The sequence below is a fragment of the Microtus oregoni genome, unplaced genomic scaffold, assembly GCF_018167655.1.
Source record: "Microtus oregoni isolate MIOR12 unplaced genomic scaffold, Mior012 000006F_ref0000085, whole genome shotgun sequence".
NCBI lineage: Eukaryota > Metazoa > Chordata > Mammalia > Rodentia > Cricetidae > Microtus > Microtus oregoni.
The window spans coordinates 28038801-28064200 of record NW_024543065.1 but is presented as its reverse complement, the minus strand read 5'-3'; the positions used below and the strand labels follow the sequence as shown (position 1 = coordinate 28064200).

Here is a 25400-nt window from a genome sequence, read left to right as displayed (position 1 = left end):
TAGGGTATGGGGGCTGATAGGGTGGGCGGGTGGGTGGCCAGCTCTGCCTTAACAATGATCTCCCTAGGTCCTTGGTTTTGAGGCTGTGGTGTCTCGGATTGTGCTGCTGTACCCATTTGTTAACGGCCCGGGTCAGCTGGCATCCACCTCCGGTGCTGATGGGTTAGTGAGCATCTCCCCAGTAGAGTACAGCTTGTCTTCTGCCACCTGTAAACTCACAGAATGGGTAGGCTTTATTTCAAGGTGGAAAGCAAACGGGAGATCCTGACTGGACTCTAAGATGCAGGAAATTTTACCTGGAGTTTAAAAACATGGCCAAAACAGGGCATTTATACCCTCCTTTAAGTTTAACCCTGTTTTTTGTTTGTTTGGTTTTGGTTTATTGTTTTGTTTTTCTCTCTCTCTCTCTTTTTTTTCTTCGGTATGGTTTCTTTGTGTATGTAAGTAGCTTTGGCTGCCCTGGAATTCACTCTGTAGACCAAACTGACTTCTAATGGACAGAGATTCCCCCATCTCTGCCGGGATTAAAGGTGTGTACAACCCCCTCCTGGCTAAAGTTAACCCATTATTGAAGATCTTTCCAAACTGTTTTCCTAGGCTGAGTCGTCTTCTAGGTAGGCGGAGTCTATGGAACACAGCTTGCTAGCGGTCCTTCTCCTGTGGTCAGCAGCGTGCACAGGAGCTATTTTAGGGTGCCGAGGGGAGGGTGCGAGAATCATCTGCTCACTCCTGCTGCCAGTGGGAGCACTGTGAGGTGAAGCCCCGCTGGTCATGCCGGGCAGTTGGTACATGGATGCCCCACTTCACGGTGAGATAACAGGCAGTGGATGTTTTTGAGCAGAGAAGTGTTCTGCTCCCTCCTAAGAGGGAGAAGTGGTTCCAAGCCTTGCTGTGCACAGACAGGTCACCAGGGGCACCTTTCATAGGAGAAGAGAGATTGTGAGCTGCTGTGGTTGGTGAAGGATTCAAGATGCCTCAGGGGCCAAGTGTGGTGGCGCGTGCCTTTAAATCCCAGTACTCAGAAGGCAGAAGCAGGCAGATCTCTGTTTGAGTTTGAGCTTGTCTTTATGGTGAGTTCCAGGACAGCCAAGGCTACGCTGAGAGATCCTGTCTTGAATCCCCTCCCCTAAACACAATGCCTCAGGGCTGAGTGATTGGGATTTGAGGACAGTCCCGAATGAGGTATTGGAGTGCTCCGAGTTCTGGCTCTGTCTTGTCCCTCACCAGTGGGATCTCTGGAAGCCCCAGTTTCCGTGCCCCGAGTAAGGGTGAAAAGGGCCACAAGCACCTGTTGGCTTTAGGCCACGATCTCTCACATGGAAGGGAACTCCCACAGTAGCCGCTGCTCGGGCTGGAGCTGGTCACAGACCATTAGCAGTGCTCTCGTCTGTGTTCCGTCCCAGCTAAAGTCATTTATTTACAATTCACGGGGCCTGAGCGTTAGGGCATGCCATGCTGGCCTGAAGAAGACTGGCCCAGGAGGTTTGAAGAGGATCAGGGCCTCTCATGGTCGCTGCAACCACTTGTCTGTGCACTGGGTGGCTGTACCTGTTGATAATTCTATTTTCAGCAAACTTGGAAAGCCCGTGTGAACTGGCTATACTATCTGCCTTCTCCATGGGTGAAAGCCTCGCCTGATTCACCTTCATTTTGCCGTCTCAGAACCACGCAATCACGGTCTGGGCGTGCTGTCCTCAGAGACCCTGAAAGAGCGAAGTGGTGGAGAGCAGAGTGTTGATGGGGATCGTCTTCTGTTGTGAAATTGGTGGTCTCTGAGCTGACTTGGCATTCTTGGCATACTTTCTATAAGTGTTTATTGGTTTTTTGTTTGTTTGCTCATTTAGCTAAGAAGTACTTTATGTAACTTCAGGTGGGTTGGTCTGGGAAGTAGTGGGTAACCTCTGTGCAGGTCTGGTTTTGGGGGTGGGGATACTTTTCTAGGCTGGAATGAGGAGAGCCCTGGCTACTTACAGCAAGGCCACGACCTTGCAGAAACCTTTGCTCAGCTTCCAGTCTCAGGACTGAAGAGGAGCCACACAAGCTGTGTGTGTGTGTGTGTGTGTGTGTGTGTGTGTGTGTGTGTGTGTGTCAGGGGGAACAGCCTTCTAGGAGACTACTTCTGTTTTGGCCTCTTTTGTGCTCCTGGCTTCTTGGAAAACATATTTGAGAAAGGTGGGAAGAAAAGACGCCTCAGTCAAAGGACAGAAACAGCGAGGGAGTCGTTGGTGGAAGCTGGGTGCTGCAAACAGCACAATCTGTCTCCCGCATTTGCTGATCTTGCATACCATCCTTCAGTTGGCACCGCCATTGCCAGGAACCACCCCCTCCCTGTTCCATCTGAAGACAGGGAGACAGGCGCCGTGACGGTATTAACCCTTCCCGTCCTACGACCACTTTGAACTGCATCATCCACACCGTGCCACGACCCACACGGATGATAGAATAACAAATACTTAGACGTGGCAAGAGCCCAGGGGCAATTTTAGGAAAAGTCATCCTTGGTCTGTCCAGGTGAATTCACTGGCTCTGGAATCAATGCTTCTGGCATCTGAGCAGGGATGGGTGGCGGAAGTACCTGGGCCAGAGGAGCCCAGGGAGAGGGGGAAGGAAGAAGAGAAAGAAGCACACATAGAATTCTTCCCAATGCAGCAGCTGACATTTACAGAGTAAATGGATTAGTCCTGACAATGATTTAGCAAGATGAAAAGCTGTGTGCTAAAATCCCCAGACGACATTTTAAATCACTCATGAGACCTTTGCTGCCTCTTTGAACGGTCCCTTGTGGGGATGGACCAACACCACAGGGGAAAACTAAAGCCACTGTTGGGAAACGGGGGAGGAGCTTGCTATCTGGGCTAAGATGCTGGGAACAGCTTTGTTCAGATGGCAAAGATCATGGCCAGTGAGTAACGTGGTGCATGTGTGTCGATTAAGCCGTGTTTGAAGATGAGTTTTGTTGTTTTGTCAACTGGACACAAGCTACGGTCATCTGGCAAGAGAGAACCTCAGTTAGAAAAAAAAAAACAGGCTTCCATCAGATTGGGCTGTAGGCAAGCCTGTGGGGGCATTTTCTGAATTGGTAATTGATTCGGGAGGGTCCAGTCTACTGTGGGTGGTGCCACTCCCGGGCTGGTGGTCCTAGGAGGTGTAAGAAAAGCGGCTGGGTGTGGAGCTGAGAGCAAGCCAGAGAGCCGCAGCTTGGCCTGCCTCAGGGTCCTGCCCCAGGGTCCTGCCCTGACTTCCCTCCGCCAGAGACTGGACTTGGAAGCATAAGCCAAGTAAAGCCTTTCTTTCTCAAGTCCCTTTGGGTCATGGTGTTTATCAGAGCAGAGAGGGACCCGGCCAGCACATCTGGAGGCCAGTGTGTTGATGGCTTACACTCCTGCTATGGTCAGTATTCATCGTTACAGAAGGCAGAGCTTCTGTAAAGTCAGAAAGCAAATCGGAGCCTCCACAGCAGTTCTGCTCACAGTCATGGGCTTGGGAAATAGGAAGCAGAGTTTTCTCTCAAGGAACTTAGTGCTTGGCAATGCCCTCGGCCCTTGCTTCTCTAGGGCACCTGGCCTGGGTGCTGGGAATGCTGTCTCCAGAGCCCAGGGCCTTTGGCATGGGGAATTGCTGAAGGAATGTGTAGTGGGATTCAGGTCCTGGTGAAATCTTGTGCTCGTGGTAGATTTAAAGCCCGCAGGCATCAGCTCCTTTACGGAATAGGAATGGCCAAGCAAGGATGACTTCACCCCAGTCTCCATGAGATTGTCCCACAGAGACCTTTTAAAGATTACCTCCCCCAGCCCTGTGCACACAGCAGACGACACAGCCAGTGTCCGTGGCATTTCAATGTCCATCTCACGTTTCTTTGTGATATATATTTTTTTAATTTTTCGAGATAGGGTTTCTCTGTCTAACAGTCCTAGCTGTCCTGGAACTACATCTTGTAGACCATGTTGGCTTTGAACTCACAGAGCTTCGCCTGCCTCTGCCTCTGCCTCTGCCTCCCTAGTGCTGGGGTTAAAGACATGCGCCGCCACCACCCAGCCCTCTGTGATAATTCCACTGCTCAGGGGCTCCATTCTTTCCCCACCTTTCTTCCTCTTTTGTTTTCTCAAAAATTGTGTGTGTGTGTGTGTGTGTGTGTGTGTGTGTGTGTGTTCAAGCACGGGTGCAGGCACAGGCATGCCATGGCACACATGTGGAGGTCAGAAGCTAACTCTGGGGAGTAGCTTCTTTTCACCTACTCTGTGGGTTCCAGGGATTGAACTCGGGTCCTCAAGCTTGGCAGCCAGTGCCTTTATCCCCGAATCATCTCACCTACCTCTTTTTTCCTCTGTCTCTCCATTCATCTCCCCCATTCTTTCTTTTCTCTCTCCCTCCCTCCCTCCCCCTTCCTTTTTCTCCCCTCTCTCCATCTGTCCCCTATTTTCTTCCTCTCCCTTTCCCTCCCCCACTCCCTGCATTTTAGAGGCTGGCTTTGAACCCACAGTCCTTGCAGGTGCCAGGATTCCAGGTATACACTCCTACTCCCAGCTTTAAGCATCCTTTTTTTTTTTTGCACTCCTGAACGTTGCCATCATGTCTCCGTGTGCGCACCCCCAGCACCCCACTCCATCTTAGGAGCAGTTGAGAATGAATTTTTTCTTTCCAGGGGTAGAGCAGAAGCAGGGTCTCAGGTGACTGCTGCCTGCAGGGAGGTGAACAGTCTCTGAAAATGACTGCCCCCTCCTGGACAGGTTCCAGTCCTTGCCACAGCATTTGGCTCTACCCCTTCTTCACGATGGCAAGTAGCTGACAGCTGCACCAGCCAGCGGCAGCCCTGCTGCTACTCTGCCAACGTCAGGGACATTTCATCCAGAACAAGCAGGCAGATTTGTCAAAAAGTGTCCTTTGCCCTCGGTCTTCCCAGCTCTTCGCCACACCCAGCCCCTATGCTGGGCCTCAGGATGCCATCTCTTAACCTTTGTGCCTGGCCCTTGGCCCCGCCCCCTCCCTTAAGGCTGATGTAGCCACTAATCTGATCAGTGAAGCCAGAATTGTGGAAATCCCCCTGGCTGGTAGCCTAAGTCCTTAACTGTCTGCAAAGCCTGCAGGGCAGAGGAGGGAAACCTCCCTGCGTGGGAGGATCACAGAGTCCAGGATCTGAGCCACTTTGATAGCCGTGGCCCTATCCCACGTGCAGTACCCGGTGTGAAAGGGCTCGGTGGCCGGTACCCTAAGTACCACACCCAGCCCATTGATGGCCCTTAGCAAGGATTCCTTTATCATTTCCTTCCATGTGACCTTATCCACTCATTCTCCTCCTCCTCCTCCTCCTCCTCCTCCTCCTTCTTCTTCTCTTCCTCCTCCTCCTCCTCCTTCTTCTTCTTCTCCTCCTTCTTCTTCCTCCCTCCCTCTCTTCCTCTCTCTCTCTCTCTCTCTCTCTCTCTCTCTCTCTCTCTGATGTGGGATTCCCCTCTGTATGTTGTGAATATCATTGGTTAGTAAAGGAACTGTTTTGGGCCTGTAGCAGAGCTATAGGGGAATGGAGCTAAGGGGGGAAACTAAAATGAGTGCTGGGAGAAAGGAGGCAGAGTCAGGGAGAAGCCATGGAGCCGCAGCTGGAGACAGATGTGCTGAAACTGCTGACAGGCCACAGCCTCGTGGTGATTCTCAGATTAATGGAGATGGGTTAGCCAATAAGAGGCCAGAGCTAATGGGCCAAGCTGTAATTTAATTAATTTGGCTTCTGTGATAAATGCTTGCCTATTATATACAAAGCTCTGTGTCCAGTTCCCACTACCAGATAAACTGGGTTTGGTTCTACAGACCTGCAGTCCCAGCATCGAAAGGTGGGGGCAAAGGGCCAGGAGTTTAAGGCCATCCTTGGCTACATAGTAAGCTTAAGGCCAGTCTGGGATACATGAGACCATATCTCAAGAAAAGCCAATAAATAAAAGCATATGTATAGAAAACTACATTTATATCTATGTATAAACTAGCAAACAATTTTTTAAAAGTTGTAGTCATCATTGTTTGAATATGGGGTCCCTCTGTAGCACAGGCATGGGCTACATGGGGAGACCCATCTGAGACAGACAGACTATCAGACTCCCCTTGCTGCAAGTGTCAACAGTGTGGAAATCAAGAAGCCCTGCTGTGACCCATTCCTCTGTTAGGTGCTTGATTGTTGAGGACAGTGCTCCAGTGGGGAGAAGGGGTGTTGAGGAGGGGAGGGGATTTCGTGGTTTTGGGTTTTTTTTGTTTTTGGTTTTTGGTTTTTGGTTTTTTTTGTTTTGTTTTGTTTTTTTGTTTTTTGGGAAGGATTTGAATGCTCAAGAAATCTGAGCTTCATTGATTGACATGACATACAAAGCTCACTCAACTAATTGTTCTCAGGGAACTTCTTAAAAGACCACCCAGATTTTGAGATGAAGGCCCCCATCAGCCCCTTTTATTCCTCCAGGGCCACCAAGCACTTCTAATCTCTTCTGTCACTTTGCACCCGTCTTGGGACCCACATGCTGCAAGACTTTTGCCGAAGCCAGATGTGATCCATTTGACTATTAGTTAAGTTGTGAATAAATTAAATAAGACCGCATTCTTGCCAACAACTGTTCCAGCTCTTTTATGCTTGTAACACTCCGTCTTTTGTTTATTGCAGGATTTAGTAATTCGCATTGTTTTTATCCTTGGCAACCTGACAGCAAAAAATAACCAGGCCCGGGAACTTTTCTCCAGAGAGCGAGGGAGCATCGAGACTCTGCTCATGCTGTTCCAGAACTTCTACCAACTTGACCAGCAGTCCCCAGGGTCGGGGCTCTCAGGAGCCAGGCCGCCAGCAGAGACTGAGGATGTGCTGGTCAAGCTGACCCGCGTCCTGGCCAACATAGCCATTCACCCACGCATCGGCCCAGTGCTGGCCGCCAACCCTCGGGTGGTGGGTCTCTTGCTGACCACGCTGGGTGAGAACCACAGCCTTGGGTCAATTCCTGGGGAGGGCTGTGGTGAGGGTTTTGGCTCACTCGAAGGAACCTTCTTAGCTGTGGAAAGGAAAAACGCTTTGGGAGATTTGGCTCAGTTGGTAGTGCTTAACTGACAGACACACACCCTGGGGTTCAACCTCCAGCACTGTTTATATTGTGTGGGGTGGCACATGCCTGTGATCCCAACTCTCAGGAAGTGGAGGCAGGGAAGTTAAAGGCCAGCCTGGGCTACATGAGACAAAACCAAACCAGCCACCACAAAACCTTTCTCCTGGAGGTGCCTTAATGCACCCCAGATTTCAAAACAGGAAGACTGGTAATGACACAGATCTTTCCCAAAAAACACAGCCACCGACACAGCCTTTTAAACGGGTGGATTTGGGGCTGCTGTGGTGGCTCTCCAGGTCAAGGTGCTTGGAGCCAGCCATGACAACTGGGTTCTAGCCCAGGAAAGAAAGAATCAACTTTCACCTTATGACTTCTACACATGCACGCTGGGCTGTGGCACACAGTAAGGAGATATTTATAAATAAGTAAAACATTAAAGGTTAAGTTTTATGGCTGATGAATCATATCACAGTTTAAAACAATTATCAATCCAAAGAGCAAAAGCTGGCCAGAAGTTTAAAAGTCCACGCTTTTCCAGGAGCAGTCCCCACGAAGAAAGTTCATTTCCTTTTCCAGTTCTGTGTTACCTGTCATTGTGTCCCCCTTCTTCACGGCCCACCTTCCTAGTTTACTCTGCCACAACAAATCGCTGTTGGTCTGTGTGTGCATGTGCTGTGATTGTATATCTCATGTACAGCTGCTCACGGAGGCCAGGAGAGGGCGGCAGAGCCCCCAGATCTGGAGTTACACAAGGCGAGCTGCCAGATATGGGTGTTGGGATCTTAACTCTGGTCCTCTGGAAGAGCAGCAAACTCTCTCTGTTGCTCAGTCACCTCTCCAGGCTCCTACGGAGGAAATTTATTTCTCACACTTCTGGAGGCTGAGGTTCACGGTCAGTGGTGCAGCCGATCCTGCCCCCAGAGAGAGCAAGCCAGTACCTTCTCATTGCTTGGTCTTTCTTTAGTGGGAGCTATTGTTGAGATGGGCCTGTCTATCTCTCTTTTTCTATTTTTGGGGTCAAAAAAAGAGAAGAGGGGGGGTCCAAAAGTCTTGATACCCTTTCTAAGGGCATGTCCTAATGACATAAATTTCTCCCATTAGACTCTGCCTCTCACTGTTGGCCACCACAGTCTGGCAACAAAATGATGAACACAAGGGCCTTGAGAAGACACATCCAAGATACAACAGTCACTTGCCAACTCTGAAAGCCCCAAACTGAGGGTCACTCAGAGTTTTCCTTCTCCTTCATAATGACACGCAGTCTCCAAGTACATTGGTCTCCACCTCGTGCCCCTGGGGTGTCATTCTGTCAGGAGCCCCCAACCGCTCCATGCCTGCCTCTGTCCTCCTCTGCATGGTGACCATAGCATCAAGAGTTGAGTCTGGTGGTGGAGTGAGAGAGAGGGATGGGACAGAAACTCACAGACGGTCCCCTTATGCATTAAGCTGAAAATCTGTTCATTTGTTTTCATACTCACCAAGTGTTTGGTTTTTTTTTTCTCATTCTTTCTTTTCATATAGCCCAGGCTGGGCTATCTAAGGATGTGTCTAAAGATGACCTTGAACTCCTGACCTTCCTGCCTCTACCACATGAATAAGTGTACACCACTGTCCCCAGTTTATGCAGGGCTGGGAATGCCACCAGGGCTCTATGCATGCTGGGCAAGCCTTTGCCAATGGAGCTGCATCTCCAGCCTGTGAAAATTTACTCAGAGCCCCAGTAAATACTTAAAAGTTCAAGTACTAGGTTCAAAAAAATACTGGGCATGGTGGGTGTACCTGTAAGTCTGGCACCCAGGAGGGGGAGGCAGGAAGGGAGCCAGTTTGGGGGTGACAGAGGAAGCAGGAAGTCATCTGTTGTGTTTGGAAGACAGAGCCAATGGCAAGGGCTAGTTAATGACCTGAGGACCTCTCATTTGAGAGGCAGGATGTAGGAACTAGAGTAAGCTACCCAGGTTGGGTCCCTAAGACCACAGCATGGATCAGGGACATCTCAGGCCACTGCAGACCAAGGGCCCCACCTGACTTTTCTGGATCTGGCTGTGGGAAATGGGGTAGTATGGCCTACTTTGCTGCGTCTCCCGGCAGGCCACCACGTCACAGGAAGTAAAGCTTTCTCAAGCAGCACCTCTTTAGCTCCGACAGCCAGCTTGTTCCCCAGCCCCAACCGCTGTCGCTGTGCATATGGCATCCCTGGATCTGCAGGGCCAAGCGTATCTGACTCCCCCATCCCTTGGTTTCAGAATCCAAGTCACTGGGCGACTGCGAGGAGCTGGTGATCAACACCACAGCGGCCATCAACAACCTGTCCTTCTATCAAGTGAAGAGCTCTGTCCTGCAACACAGAAAGTTGTATGTTGCTGAACGTAAGGCTCGGTTGGGCATGGTTTCACCAACACTCAGCTAAGGTCTTGGTTTTAGTAGCTAGAACACACCTGGAGGTGTTACCGTGAGAGCTGAGAACATTGCCCATGTGAACGACGTGTTTCTTAGTGCTTATTGAAATGCCCCGCAGTTTGTATTGTAGCACCATGAACAAATGCTGAGTTCTCTGTGAGTGCTAGGAGATTAGTTTTCATTCACCTTTAAATACGGTCATAGATGTAGAGAATAATGTCACCAGTGTCAGTTTAAAGTTGTGCAAAACACCCAGCTCCAGAAACAGAGACAGGTGGATCTCGGTGAGGTTAGGGCCAGCCTGGTCTACATAGTGAGTTCTAGGACAGCCAGGGATGCGCCAAACAAAGCTCAACACAAGCCCACATAAGCAGAACTCATATACACAATATTGCTCTGTTATTGCTTAAGTATATACATTTATGTAGTAACGGAGGAGAGTATATATGGTCTTTGGATTTTTTTAAAATTTACTCATTTCCTCTCTCTGGTTGCCACATCCAGTGCTCTTAAAGCTCCTGGTGAGTGACAACATGGATGGCATCCTGGAGGCCGTGCGCGTCTTCGGAAACCTCTCCCAGGACCATGACGTCTGCAATTTCCTCATGCAGAAAAACGGTGGGTTCATGACAGTTGAGATCCTGAGCACATGGTTCTTGCCATTAGTCAGCTAAGTGACTTGGAGCTTAGACAGTTAAGCGTGGTGTTTGTTTCTGTTTTGAGATGAACTATACTTTACATTTGTCCTATATGGGGGACAGCTCAGAATACAGAACAGACCACGGCTGCGTTCTCGCTCTCCAAGCCTCTTAGGTGGTAGGGTAAGGCAGTATGTGCGTGGGTACGTGTGTACATGCGTGTGTATGTGTGTGTGTCTGTGTGTGTGTGTGTGTGTGTGTGTGTGTTTAATGGAATCTGCACTCATTTTGTCTACCCCTGGAGATAGACTGGAGATCTTTCTCATTCACATACTAGAATACGTTAAAATTTGATTGTGATAGCACAAACTGAGTGTCCAACAGTCAAAAGGACAGCTACAATAAATAGAATATATTATAGTTTGTGAATATTATTAGGTTTTTCTGTCACTCCCCCACCCCCATAACATTTCTCTGCTGATGCAGTAAGCCAGATCAAGCCGAATTGAAAAAGAATAACAACAGATTTATTGAGCAAAGCAACTCCTGGGCGAGTTCTCCAGTCCCAGAGATCAAGGCCAGAGAAGTCACACACCCAGGCCAGGGCAGGAAAGTTTTATAGGTTGTAGGTGAGGGGTGATGACGTGTCTGCTACAAGCTGGGCTTGTGCCCAAGTATGGTCAAAAGCTGAGCACTTAGGTGGGGACTTGGGTGACTGGCAACTTTAGGGAAGAAGCTGCAGTGGTCTCCAGGAATGCAGCACTGGGCATTTAGATGCCTTTCCTTTGTTCAGAGACTCTCTTGAGAGGGTGGGGTTTGGAAGAGGCAGGGGACAGGGCTTCCAGGACCATGCAGGGACAACCTGGAGGCTCCAACCAAACAAATATGCATGTTCATACGACAAAATGTTCTACAACAATTAAAATAAATTATAGACATTCATGGATAAGGTTACACAAAGAGACCCTGTCGAGAGAGAGAGAGAGAGAGAGAGAGAGAGAGAGAGAGAGAGAGAAAAGCAAAACCCCAAAGCAAAAACCTTTAAGGTCACCTCAGCTATATAGCAAGTTTGGAGCCAGCTCTGGTGTCTTAGGGTTACTAGTGCTGTGATTAAACACCAAGATCAAAAGCAACTTGGAGAGGAAAGGGTTGATTCGGTTTCCATATCCTGAATTACAATCTGTTGAGGGAAGCCAATGCTGAAGAAGCTGATGTAGAGGCCAGCTTGCTTGGCCTGCTTCTGTTTCCTTATAGTACCCAGGACCAAGGACCAGCTCAGGGGTGGACCCACCTACAAGATGCTGGGTCCTCCTTTATCACTAATTAAGAAAATGCCCTACAGGCTTATCTACAGCAAGATCTTATGGAAGTAGTTTCTCAGTTGATGTCCTCCCCCGCCCCTTCGGTTTGTGTTGAGCTGAGCTGTAAAACTATCCAGCACACTGGAATACTCGAGACCCTTTCTCAAACAAAGCAAGCCAGCCTCACAAACAACCAAAACGCCTAAGCATGTTGGTGATAGTAAACCTAGATATGCAAATACAGCTGCAGCATCAGCAAGATGCAACCCCTTATCCCCATGCCCCGAGAGAGCTAGCATTTGGGGGTGCATTGTCAAGCTCACTATACAACCCAGTCAACAGGCCCGCATGGACAACAGGGTGTTCACCACTCAGGTGCTTCGTAAACGGAGCCTGGTGGTGGTCACATCTCATCCACTCCCTGACCCCTCCAGTGGGTGTCTGCTCGGGGACGAGAAAGCAGGACTCTCGGTCTCTCGTTCCACCTCCTGGAGTAAGGGGGAACGATTGGCCCACCCAGCTTGCACAGTCCCTGCGCTAGCAGTCCTGGGCTGTGCAGGCCATTTCCCAACATCCTAAGCATCTCTCTGTTCTGGAAGCTTCAGAAAGAGCTCGTCAGGACCTGACACTGCTGCCCCAGGCTGTGCAGTAGAGTTACAACTGGAGGTCTTTGAGAGCAACCAGAAGTAGGGAGAAATGTCGCCAGTGGGGACTCCCCGGAGAGGGGTCTGCTCTTGGGTCAGTGATAGCAGTAATAGGGCCAGAGGCTGTGGGAGGCAGAAATGAGCTCTAAGAGCGGTGGGCATTACTGGGTCCACAGTGGGAGTGAGATAAAACTTAGGAATGAGTTCAGCACACCAGCCAAGGTTCCGCTGCTGCAAGCCACATCTTCCCACTTTTCCACCCCTGCTTTGTCCCCCATCCCCCCCAAACCCCACCCCATTTGCAAAACAATCTGCGGCTGGGATGCAGGCTTTGACCAGTCTGCTCATTTCTCTGCTCTCCCAGTACACAAGTTCCTGATTGCCCTGCTGGAAGCCAGGCACCAGGACATTTGCTTCTCGGCCTGTGGGGTTCTCCTAAACCTCACCGTGGATAAAGACAAGCGGGCAATTCTGAAGGAAGGTGGAGGCATTAAAAAGTAAGTAAGGCCTGGACTCCCAGCTCTCAGAATCCTGGGGACATGTTTGTCTTGGGAGGTCGGGCCCTTGGACCATTCCACTAGAGCAGTGGGGGTCCAGAGAGGGCTGAGAATCTACTGGGCACTTACCACAAATCAGAAGTGCACGGGTGGAAACTTTGTAGCCAGTGAAATTTGGAGATAAGAACTTAAAGGTAATTCTATGGAATCCAGAAGGTTAGCTGTCATACCAACCATGCAAAACTGCAAGCCAAATTCTGATCCACGGACGGCTCAGTGTGACCTCCCTCCCTCAGGCTAGTGGATTGCTTAAGAGAGTTTGGTCCTGGCGACTGGCAGCTGGCCTGCTTGGTGTGCAAGACCTTGTGGAACTTCAGTGAAAACATCACAAGTGCAGCATCGTGCTTTGGAGATGAAGACACCAACACTCTCCTTGTCCTCTTGTCATCGTTTTTAGGTAAGGGCCCTTGCTGCGGATCGGTGACCTTTACCACACAGGTGAGAAAATAGATAGCGTTCTCCGACCTGACCTGGCGGGGTAGCGATGGGTACGCAGCCGCAGAATGTGAACTCTTGCAGATAGTCTCTGGGAGAGACGGAGAGCTAGTTCCAGTTCGTGCAGACGGGTTCCTAACTGCCTGGAACTGGAGCTGTCAGTTTCTTCCATGGCTTCCCCTTCATCTCCTTAGATTGCACAAGTATGAGCAGCCTTGTGCCTCTGCTGTTTAAAGCGTATAGACTCTGTCATAACTAAGGAAACATGGTTAAAAGCTATTTTGAATTGGCATGTTCTCAGTTATGAAACCGTGTGACATTACGGTGGGCTCCTGTGCTTGGAAGGTAGAAAGCACAGACACTGAAGAGCGTTTACTACTTGGACTTTTTTTTCTATTTTTAGAATTTTTCCAATCTGGTTTTGGTCTAAAATAAACAGTAATTGAGATCAGTTAATGAGTGACTGATTTTTACAAATTCTATTCCCTACTTAGAGGTGAGGGCCCGTGATGATCCAGTTATGATGGGCAATGCGGAGAGAGAGGCCCAGAAGACTCAGAAGCCATAGACTGAATTCCTCCAGATTGGGTTTGGGGTGTTATTTAAATAGTGTATCTCTCTCTTTTATCGCCTGCCTTCCTAGCTCTAAAATGCGAGTGACGAACCCTGTGCAGTCCCAGACAGTTGATTGTGAGGCTCGGACAGGCATCACACAGAAACGTAGAAGAGCCACAGTCTTCCAGACAAAAGGCTCCAAATTTCTGCCCTCGCTTTATCCTTTATAAGTTTTTAAACTTAGCCTCTTGTCTCCGTCACCAGACAGTTGCTGTGAAGACATATGAAATTATTTAATTGGGGCTGGCTTACAGTTTCAGAGGCTTAGTCAGGGAGCATGGCAGCAGGCAGGTGTGGTCCTGGAGAAGAAGCTGAGGGTTCTATGTGCAGATCCTCAGGCAGCAGGAAGAGAGAGAGACTGGGTCTGGCAGAGACTTTTGAAACCTCAAAGCCCACCCCCATGACACACTTCCTCCTACAAGGCCACGCCTCCTAATCCCTGTCAAGTAGTTTCCACTCCCTGAGCATTCAACTATGTGAGCCTGTGGGGGCCTTTCCTGTTCAAACCACACTCCTCTTTCAGCTCTATTGTTATCCCCTCTAAGTCTAGGAGATTGATGCCTTCTCTTCAGGGTGTCTAGGAATAAGTGTGCACTTACACCGAGAGTTTAGTACTGTGCCTGATGCCAGGCAAGACCTCAAGGAAGGCTGATACGTTTTCTGAATGCTAAGGGTTGTGGCAGGATATTATTGGACAGGAAAAGAGGCTCGGGAATCACTTGAAAGAATCCGATCTGCTTGGCCATTACGGAGTTTGTCATGAGGACATATGCAGTTTTGTGCGTACACATGTTAAAATTCAGACTATGGAAAAGAACGGGCCTAGCTGTAAATGATTCAAGTTCTAAGTGTCCTTGTGTGTGGTTTCTCTGGTAGCAGGAAGCAGGGATGCCTGCACAGGTTGCCTGAGTTCAGTTCCCACGGGGCCTGAGCTCAGACATCAGCTGTGGAGTTAAGACAGCTGGCCTGGCGCAGCCTCGGCAGTTCTCAGTTCCAGGGCCCAGCCTGGGAATCCATGAGCCTGAGGTACGGAGCCAGAGCTGGGACCTCTGCTCCAGCTCATGAAGATGATTCAGGGAGGGATGTAGAGGAAGGAGGAAGCCAGGAAACCAGGTAGTGCAGTGTCCCGGGGGCTGGAGGAGTCCTGGCTGGCTTAGGGAGCCACTCACCAGGAGTCTGAAGTTTTGGTGTGTCTAAAAGACTGTCATTGTTGTCTAAGCTTGGGACAATCAGCTCTAAATAGCAAGGGGTCAGGGGCCACACAGCCTGTAAGGACATCCAGAAAAGCTGTGGGCAGGGTAGAATCCCCAGAAGGCATTTGGTTGTCGTTGGTCTATTGCCTACTACTCCTTTCCCAAGTTTCACAGGGCTCCTCCAGCCTTCGGCGCCCACACCTGCTGTATACCCCCTTGCAGGTTTCATGGCTTCTGAGTGCCCACAGTCATGGTCTCATCATAGGGACCCTCGGCTGCTAACATAGCAGTCAGTCATAGTGCATGACCAGTGATTTCGCCGTCCTGATGGCTTTGTACGCTTTACTTCTTCGCTACCAGAGTCCCTGGAAGGAAATGGCATAATTAGGTGCTTGGTGAAAGCTGTGGATTGGCGAGGTGCTGGCTACCTTAGGTTAAGAGTACTGCTACGCACTTTTCATTGAAGTTCGTTTCTTTCGGCTGGTGTAGCGACAGGCCATCTAGTTGTCCAGGCTAACCGCAAATCTGCCATCCTCCAACCACAGCCCGGCGTGTCAGCGTGTCTGTACTGTATTATTGTTTTTGTAACACCCTACACTCCCAGGGTGTTTTTGAGGTCATTAGCTGAGTGCTGTCACTTAGGAGAAAGTGAGTCTGGAAAGGTTATATGACTTCCCAAAGGTGATACTACAGCAAAAGATGGGACTGTGTTTTCCTCTGTTGTGTGCCCAGCACATGTGACTCTAGCAATCTCCAGAGGAACACTGTGGTGTGAGGAGCTAACTAGCTCGGTTTGACCAAGCAGCCAGCTCACAGAACAAACCACACAGGTTTCTACGTGAGTGTGAGCGCACATACACCTGTGTGTGTGTGTGTGTGTGTGTGTGTGTGTGTGTGTATGTGTGTGTATGTGTGTGTGCTCGAAGGCCCAAAGGTCAGGTCACCTCACCCGCCAGCATCCTCCGAGGATGCCCCGGTTGAGTCTCTCGGGGCTCGGATACTGGTGAGCTGGCATGGACCGTGTTCAGGTTCTGAGAATCTAAGGGACCACTGAGCCAACGCCCCAGCCCTCCTTGTGAATCCCAAGGCCTGGGGGCTGCAGGCTGTGTAGCCTGGACTGCAGCTTGATCTGTCTCACTACTGTGGCTCTCAGAACTCAGGCAGGGCCATGCCTGTGCTGTGCCAGACTGTACCACATGGGCATGTGGGACAGGGCACTTGAATTTCAGTTCTTTTAAAAGGACCTAAAGAGACCGACTGTGTTAAAAACAGAACACGCCGTTAAATCACAGAAGCCTGTTTCAAGACATAATGTTGGTTTTGAGAATATATGTAATAAAAGTAGAACACTGAAAGTTACCTAAGTAAAATAAAACCCAGAAAGTGATGATCTTCCGCATAACCATATAGTCTGAAATTCCCTGGTACCATGTCTTTTCCCCCAAAGATAAACACACACATACTTCATTCACACACACACACACACACATACACACACACACATGTGTATGTGTATAATATATATGCGACACACACGCATATATATTATACACATACACATGTGTGTGTGTGTATGTGTGTGTGTGTGTGTGTGTGTGTGAGAGAGAGAGAGAGAGAGAGAGAGAGAGAGAGAGAGAGAGAGAGAGAGAGAGACATGTGCAGATCACACAGAAACCAGAAGAGGATGCTGGATCCCGTGGAGCTGGAGTTAAGGTGCCTGGCAGCTGCCTGATTTGAGTGCTAGGAACTGACCTCAGGCCCTCTGCATTTTCAACCACTGGGCCATCTCTCCAGTGGTTGAAATCACTTCTTACAAACTTCTTATTGAAGTGCTTATCTTGGGGTCCACCAATTAGAGACAACTAGTTGTGTGTGTAGTTTATTGTTGTGAATTTTAAGAATACCACTAGGTTGGAGTTGTTGTCGGTGGTGGTGGTGATGGTGGTTGTGTGTGTGTGTACATAAGTGTGTGTGCACTTGAGCATGTCATGGTACCTGGGTGATGATTAGAAGACAACGGTGGGGAGGGCAGTTCTTTCCTTCCTTCACGTGAGTTCTGGGGATCACACTCAGGTTGCCAGGCTTGGCGGCAGGAGCCTTAAACCTGCCAGGCCATCCTGCTTGTCCTAATTTCAATTACTGTGCGCTCACCCTGAGGTACTTGTGTCCTGGCATCAGGTTTTGTGACAAGGGTACAGTGGGACCTGGCATTCCAGTGGGAGAATCACAACATGTGGACAATACCAAAGTGCCACCAGGCATGATGGCCCTGGAGCACCGCTTCGCTGCGCACAGTGGCACGGGAGCACCGCTTCGCTGCGCACAGTGGCACGGGAGCACCCCTTCACTGAACACGGTGGCCCTGGAGCACCGCTTCGCTGCGCACAGGGGCACGGGAGCACCGCTTCGCTGCGCACAGGGGCACGGGAGCACCCCTTCACTGAACACGGTGGCCCTGGAGCACCGCTTCACTGGGCACAGTGGCCCTGGAGCACTGATTGCTTTAAGTCATTCAATTCTTTGTAATACTTCACCCTACGTTTTAGCATTTGGAAGTGTGCAGTGCACAGAGAGAACAGAATGACTGGTTATCAAGATCAGTGCTGTTTACACTGTGGCTATTGCCATCAGTTGAGTGGATTAGAACCAACATGTTTAAAAACTGAAGTGGTAAAGAAGATGCCAGATAGATCACTGCGCACAGAAAAGGTAGCATTTGCTTGTTATTTATATAAATAAGCACGTAGAGAGTCATGGAACAAAAAATACTGCTTCCTGCAGGCCGCAGGACATTTGATGGAGCTGCCTTTAAGTGGATCAGCCTCTGCCGCTCCTTGCAGCACACGCTCAGAACTCTAACCCTAATGTAACGTACCACTTTTTAGTGCACTTTTTATTTCTGCATTTTACTTACTGGTAGCTTTTTAACTATCTTTATCTTGTCTCTCCTGACTTAGAGCTAATATGGTCTGGCTACTGATGAACTGATTTCCATATAGGCTGGGAGTCAAGGCCAACAGAGTGCTAACATTAGATTAAAAACCAAAAACATACCAGGCAGTGGTGGCACATGTCACTCCCAGCACTCGGGAGGCAGAGGCAGACGGATCTCTGTGAGTTTGAGGCCAGCCTGGTCTACAGAGTGAGTTCCAGGGCATCCAGGGATACACAGAGATACCCTGTCTTGAAAAACCAAATCAACCAAACAAACAACCCCTCCCCCAACAGAGAATATGCCGAAGCACCAAATTTATCCATGGCTCTAGCAGAGAAGGGAGTCATAAAGGGTCCCACCACTAGGAACTACACACCTTAGGAAAGCACAGAAAACAGACTTTGCCAGCAAATGTTTAGTGCTCAGAAAGATCTAGAAAAGAGCAAACAGGAAGATGGTCTAGAAATCTGGAGTCACTCAGTCTAACAGGCTCTTCTTGTCCAAACAGGAAGGCCTTTGAAGGCATGGGACACAAGCAGTGCCCTCCCGGCTCGAGGCCTGGGTTATCTCACCAGTGGAGAGGGCCAGCTTTGCTTACAAGGTCTCCATGGAGGCCTGGCTGGAGTGTTTGTGTCTGTATAGAACTTATCTCAGAGCCGCATAACTCTGCCTTGTCCCGAGGAGGAGAGGGGACAGTCCAAACGGGGATCCTACCCTCCTTATCTAGTGCTGGGCCACTGAGACCCTCGGTGCAAAGTACACCCTGCACAGACAGATGTCTGCTGCAGCAAGCCCTGTATAAGGGCTCAATTGCTCCTGTACTGTGTTTGCACATCGTGTAAGTAGCAGGATTTGTGGTCGTCTTGGGACTCAGTGATCACTATGTAAGTTCTCTACCCTAGGCCAGAGAGCTAGGAATGGCAGAGCCAGCGCACGCACATTCCTGAAGTCTGTTGCCTCGGGGGTGAGGTGAGGCCAATGGGAACAGCAAAGAGGCGGTGTCTAGTGAGGACTGTGGGGTGGGGGATACTTAATAAGTGTGTTCACAGAATAATTCAGTGTGCTCTATGTTAAACAAATGAAACTTTTATTTTTCATCTTATCTTGACAAGTGCTTTCTGCATTTTTTGTGTTCTCTTTGGAGACTCAGATAGTCCTTAAGATTCTCCACATCCCCAAGTTTTTTTATAGGAAGTGTGGAGTGGGGAGTGCCTTTTGTGTCGAATTGGCCCACTTTCCCAAGAGATTCCTATCTTTCCATCATTGGAGTAATTAACCTTTCTAAAGCACATATAATGAAATCATCTATTCCCCACTTATTCTGAGAAGTTGTCATTGTCTTTTGGATGCAAACAGATGTGTGAAATTTAGGAAATTATTGGAAGAAAAGCTCACTTCAATCTAAGAGGATTTTTTAAAAAACAATAACAACAACAAATTATTGTTCTTTAAAATTGAGACACTAAAATATACTTGTTTTGCAGGAGCATGCTAGTGCATGCTAGCTTGCAGGGGTGTGTTGGTGCATGCTGGCTTGCAGGGGTGGGCTAACGCATGCTTGATGGAGGAGGGTCTATGTGTTACTTTCATTGGTTAATAAAGAAACTACCTTGGCCCTTTTGATAGGACAGCAGCTTAGATAGGCAGAGTAGACAGAACAGAATGCTGGGAGAAAGAAAGCCGAGTCAGGCAGTCGCCATAGCTCTCCTCTCCAAGATGGATGCAGGTTAAGACCCTTCCTGGTAAGGCACCACCTCATGGTGCTATACAGATTATTAGAAATGGGTTAAGATGTGAGAGTTAGCCAGTAAGAGGCTGAAACTAATGGTCCAAGCAGTGTTTAAAAGAATACAATTTGTGTGTTGTTATATCGGGTATAAAGCTGGCCGTGCAGGAGCCGGGTGGTAGGAATGCAGCCGCTGCTATTTCAACACATGCTGGCTTACAAGAATGTGCTGGTGCATGCTTGCTTGCAGGGGCATACTGGCACATGCTAGCTTGCAGGGGTAGGCTGGTGCATACTGGCTTACAGAGACATGCTGGTGCATGCTGGCTTGCTGGGGTGGTCTGGTACATGCTGGTTTGCAGGGGTAGTCTGGTTCATGCTGGCTTGCAGGGATGGTCTGGTGCATGCTGGCTTGCAGGGACCTGTGGGTGCATGCTAGCAGTCCCAGCACTTAGCACTCCAGAGGCTGAATGCTGAGGTTCTGAAATTCTAAGACACTGTCCTGATTCCCAGCACCCAGAATCAGTTCCAGGGGATCCAGTCTCCTCTTCTGACCTCCACAGACACCACACATGTGCATGGTACACAGGCTTACAATCAGGGAACACCCAGAGATATTAATAATGATAATAATAAAATAATATAAAAATAACCAAAACAGACCCAAGTAAATTAAACACACACACACACAGAGTTCTCAACCATTTGTGAAGTTCAAAAGAATGCCCATTAAAATAGCTTTCTTTCTCAGAGTACAGTGGTATGAGCTTGTGGTCTCCTCTGCTGGGAAATTTAAAACAGGAGAATCATATGGGTTCAGGAGTTACAGATTAGTATAAGCCTAGGCAACATAGGAGCCCCTATCTCAAAAACACACAGAATAAATAAATAAATAAGTACACACGTCTTTTAGTCCCAGACCACATCATATGTCACCAAGTCATGTCAGTCATGGTGTATTTAAGATAACCCGGAGTGAAAAGCCTGCCACCCCCATCTCTCTACCCCACCCCCCCTCCACTCCCACTCTGGTGGGAAACGCTCTATTCAGTGTGATCACACTCCACGTAACTGCTCTCATTTTGATTTTCTTTTCTGATACAGATGAAGAATTAGCCCTGGCTGGCAGTTTTGACCAGGACCTAAAAAGCTATCATCGACTCCACTGGGAAACAGAGTTCAAACCTGTGGCACAGCAGCTTCTGAAGCGAATTCAGAGTCACCACACGGCCCTGGAGCCCCTGCCCATCCCTTCTTTCTAACATGACAGAGGCTAAAGGCAGAACTGGGAAGTCAGGCCTCCCTCATTCTTGGGAAGTGGTAAAAGCATGACTGTTCCTCAGTACTAACACATGTGGAGAATTTGAGAATACTGATTTTAGTGAATAGCCTACGTATTTTGAAAGAAATAAGCATTTCTTCTTTTACTAGGAAAAATGAATATATATATATTTTCTGCTATGAGAGATGTGAGATGGAAATATACACATTTTTAAGACTTCTCTTTCTATTTGCCTTTAAATCGCTTAGAAATATCCTTAAACATCCCAATATGACCACTTTGGAATGAACGCACTTGCCCGTTCACTAGTGAAGAACTGGGCAATGGAGACTTAGTTTGTGCACGGGAGGAATGGTCTACAGGAAGGCACGCGACTGTGTGAGCATCTTTCCCACCTCCTGCTACTTCTAAAAATAAGTTCCGTGCCTCAGATTAGTATTTCCTTGTTCTCAAAGTAAGAGAAGGACTAAGCAGGAGAGAGAACACTGCGGGGAAGGCTGGGGATGGAGCTCAGAGATAGAGTACTTGATTGCTAGGTTCCGGGCCCTGGGTTTGATCCCAGCATGGGAGTAGGAGGAAATATTGCTTTAGGTCACCTATTTTAGTTTAATTTTTTTTTAGTTTTTAGATTTTTAGTTTAATTTTTTTCTTCTGTTTGTATGGATGTTTGGCCTGCATGTTATCTGTGCACCCTGTGCATGCAATACCTCTGGGGACCAGAAGAGGGCGTCGGATCTGAGACTGGAGTTCTAAATGGTTGTGAGCTGTCTTGTGGGTGCTGGGAATCAAACTCAGGTCGTCTGCCAAGAGCAGCCAGTGCTCTTAACCACTGAACCATCTCTCCAGATCCTACTCTCTTTTTTATTAGATTTAAATTTTTTTATTTATGTGGATGTATGTTTCTGTGTGTGTGGATTCCTCTGAATTAAGAAGAGGGTGTCAAATCCCCTGGAACTGGACTTACACACGGTTTTGAGCTTCTGTATGGAGATGCTGGGAGCCAAACTCAGGTCCTCTGCAAGAGCAGCCAGTGCTCTTAACCACTGCGCCATCTCTCCAGCTCCATCTACCTATTTCTTGAATTAAGTAAAACAGATGAAAAAGAGTACTTTTCCTTGCTTTTCTTTCGCAATACACTGACCGGATTAGATGTTCTTTTCTCGTTAGACTGTGTCTAAGAGGGACGATGTGACAGATTAGAAAATGCATGCTTAGCTGTGCGGCATTCCTGGTTGACTCCTAGCTTGCTTCTAGCTGGGGGGGGGGCTTAGACAGTGAACCAAATTTTTGAGCTCATACAACAAAATTATTTTAGTGTATTCCCGAGTCAGGGTTCTTAGAGGAGCAGAATCAATAGGATGAATATAAATATATGATCAAAGGAGATTTCTTATGTTGGCTTACTGGTTGGGAACTCCAACAATGGTTGTCTGCATTTTGGACACTGTGGTCGGTACCCAGAAGACTGAAGGCTTGAGGATTCCTGGAGGGCGTCTGGTCTTCAATCCGTACTGGAGACCGAAGAAGCTGAAGTCCTATGGCAATGGAAGACAGCAGCAATGAAAGCAGAAGCCTGTGTTTCCCTCAGATCTCTTTGTGTCTGGGCAGCCTGGTGGAGAATGGCTGACCTCTGTGAGGGAAGGTTTACCTCCCTCAGTTGAGCTTTCCAGGAAATGCCCGGCAGGCAACTTGCACAGCATGTCTCTTAGTTGATTCCAGATTGACTACATTATTAACACACAGTGTAGTTTTGAATAAAGCATCCAGTCAGTGGGTTTTAAAGGCTCTCTGTAATTATTATGAGAGGGTCTGTTTGCTCCCCTGGGGGGGTGTCAAGTTTGACTTTGAATAAATTTTGACTTTAAAAAGACAAAGCAATGTGACTGTAATTGTCAGCCTAAAGTAGTCAAATGGAGAAGTGCAGTTCTGCTTGGAGAAAGAAGGTACAGAAAGTTTATTTTAACCCCAAATGTTACCTTGGGATTAAGGTAGGCACCCCAGACTGAAGGGGTTGCTGAAGGCTCCTTGGAATGTTTCCAGAGGCGGGGCCAGTCTTAATCCATCCAAACATGCAGTAGGTTCAGCCTAACAGAAGGAATCCATGTAAGCTCCAGGGTCTATCCTTGGCAAGCACTTCTTCAAGCACTAAGGATGGAAGTCTGTTTTATCCACAGATGATGTAGGATTCCCCTCTGTATGTTGTGATGTCATTGGCTAATAAAGGAACTAGGGGAACAGAGCTAGTCAGGGAAAACTAAACTGAATGCTGGGAGAAAGAAGGATGGAGTCAGAGAGACGCCCTGTAGCCCCGCCAGAGACAGAACTTTAGCTGGTGAGCCACAGCCACGTGGCAATACACAGATTAATAGAAATGGGTAAATCAATATGTAAGAGTTAGCCAATAAGAAGCTAGAGCTAATGGGCCAAGCAGTGATTTAAATAATATAGTTTCTGTGTGATTATTTCAGGGATGAGCAGCCAGGAACAAACAAGCAACCTCCTCACAACACACAGAAAGCTACATATTCTTCCAGTAAAAATAAGCAAGTCCTTCTGCACTCAAAACAGATCCTCCCTCAGTACTTGTAACTACCAGCTCCCTGTGGAGTCCCTTTTTCTCCTCCACACCAAACCCTTCCCCCAGACTCAGGGAGGCCAGGTCCTCTCCCATCACCTGTTCACAAGTGTGAGTTTTTTTCAGGGTAGGGGAACAAATAAAAACATAAAATCTTCCCTTCTTTCATTTTTTTGAAGTTAATATGTGTGGGTGTTTTGCCTGCAGGTATATATGGTTGTGAGCCACCATGTGGATTGGGTGCTGGGACTCAAACCCAGGTCCTCTGAAAGAGCAGCCAGTACTCAGAACTGGCTCATAAGAGATGGAGAGCCATCTCCCCTGACCCATCTTGTTTTCTTTTTTAAGTTTCCATATATGTGTACGTGTGTGTGTGTGTGTGTGTGTGTAATAGTATGTTGAACACATTTCCCCCAGCACCCACCCCTCCTTTCTCACCCCTCTTCTCTCCCATTAGGCTCCCTAGACCAACAGTTCTCAACCTGTGGGCTACCACCCCTTTGGGGTCAAACAACCCTTCACGGGTCACGTATCAGATATTTACATTATGGTTCATGACCGCGACACAAGGAAATGTGTTAACGGGTCACGGCACTGGGAAGGTTGAGACCACTGCTCTAGGCAGAGTCTTTCTGCCCTCATGACACCCACACGGCACCTTCCGGCTCATGGGCAGCATGGCAGCGCTTTGAAGCCGCACTTCAGTAATATGAGGCAAACCCACCTTGCACTGTAGCAGGTCTCCAGAAACTTATGCTGTACGCTGGAACTTTTCACCCATTAGTCAGTTTCCGTACCTCCTCCTGACACCCCTTTCTGATTCCATAGTTTGGTGACATTGGATAGTCTCATATAAATGGTGTCATATGGTATTTGTCTTTTGGGGCTGGCTTATTTCATTTTGTACAGTCCGCATGGTTCATCTGCCACAGCAAGCAACAGAATTAATTCCCTCTTAAGACTCAGTCATATTACATTGTACACACACACACACACACACACACACACCTACACCTCTGTACTTCCAAGTGTATAGATCACACTTTGCCCATCCACCCGCTGGGGGATATATATCCTCACTGCCTCTGAACCGTGGCTGTTTTGAATGATGGTTCTGTGAATTTGGGTGCACAAATGTTGCTTTGATGTCTTGTTTAATTATTTTTATACGTCCTAAGAAGTGGTGTCTTAATTCAGACTATAATATCAAAAACACCATAGTTTGTCAGGGTTGACAGCAGAAGTATGTCTCTCACGGAGGCGGGGGAAGTCTCTTGTGTTGGCCACTGCAGTTCCTCCTCTGGCTCCTCTTAGGGTCCTTTTTGTACTTATTGATTACATGTGATTTACAAACGTTTTCTACCATTTACCAGTTGCCTTTCACTCCAGTGTCCTTAACATTTCCAGATTTAAAGTCTGATGTAGTTTTGCCGGTTTTTTGTTTTTTTCTTCCATTGCTTGTGGTTTGAGTGTCGTAGTCCCAGAGAAACCCCGGCCAACTCCAGCATCAAGTTTCCCCAGTGTTTTCTGGAGTTTGGTAGGTTGAGGGAGCTCTTACATTTAAACTTTGGAGGATTGTTCTCTTTTTAACACTTATTTCTGTGTGTGGCCAGTGGGGTTGCCCACCACAGTGTACAGGGAGGTCAGAGGACAGCTTTGAGGAGTCGGTTCTCTCTTCCACCGCACAGGTCCTGGGGGCTGGGCACCATGCCCTCTTACCCCCTGAGCCATCTCCTGGCCTTGAGTTATTTTCTGTGTGTGGTGAAAGGGGAAGGCCCAACTTCATTTCTTCCAGGTAGCTCTACTTTCCCCAACATCATTTGCTGAAGGGACTGTCCTGCCCTCTCTGGGTGGTCCCATCCCACCTGTCAGGGTCATTTGCCTACAGGTACATTCACCTGTGTTTCTGCTTCTCCACAGAGCGTCTTCCTGCTCCACTGTTTGCAGACAGAGACTGCTTGATCATTCGTTTCCCGGCCACCCAGACCCGAATAATCACACAGAAACTATATTAATTACAGCTCTGTTTGGCTGATGA

At 48.3% G+C, this 25400-nt stretch overlaps 1 protein-coding gene across 3 annotated transcripts in view; it reads left to right on the top strand.

Moving 5' to 3' along the window:
* Armc2 (armadillo repeat containing 2) overlaps positions 1-21621 on the top strand; it is a 109615-nt gene extending 87994 nt beyond the window's left edge. For all 3 annotated transcript variants that reach the window (XM_041654012.1, XM_041654011.1, XM_041654014.1), the window contains exons 13-18: positions 6635-6935; positions 9308-9430; positions 9966-10079; positions 12409-12541; positions 12838-12998; positions 20610-21621. In XM_041654012.1, the coding sequence (XP_041509946.1) occupies positions 6635-6935; positions 9308-9430; positions 9966-10079; positions 12409-12541; positions 12838-12998; positions 20610-20767 (990 nt within the window). In that variant the 3' untranslated portion in view covers positions 20768-21621. The remainder of the gene's footprint in view (positions 1-6634; positions 6936-9307; positions 9431-9965; positions 10080-12408; positions 12542-12837; positions 12999-20609) is intronic.
* The last annotated feature ends 3779 nt before the right edge of the window (positions 21622-25400 follow it).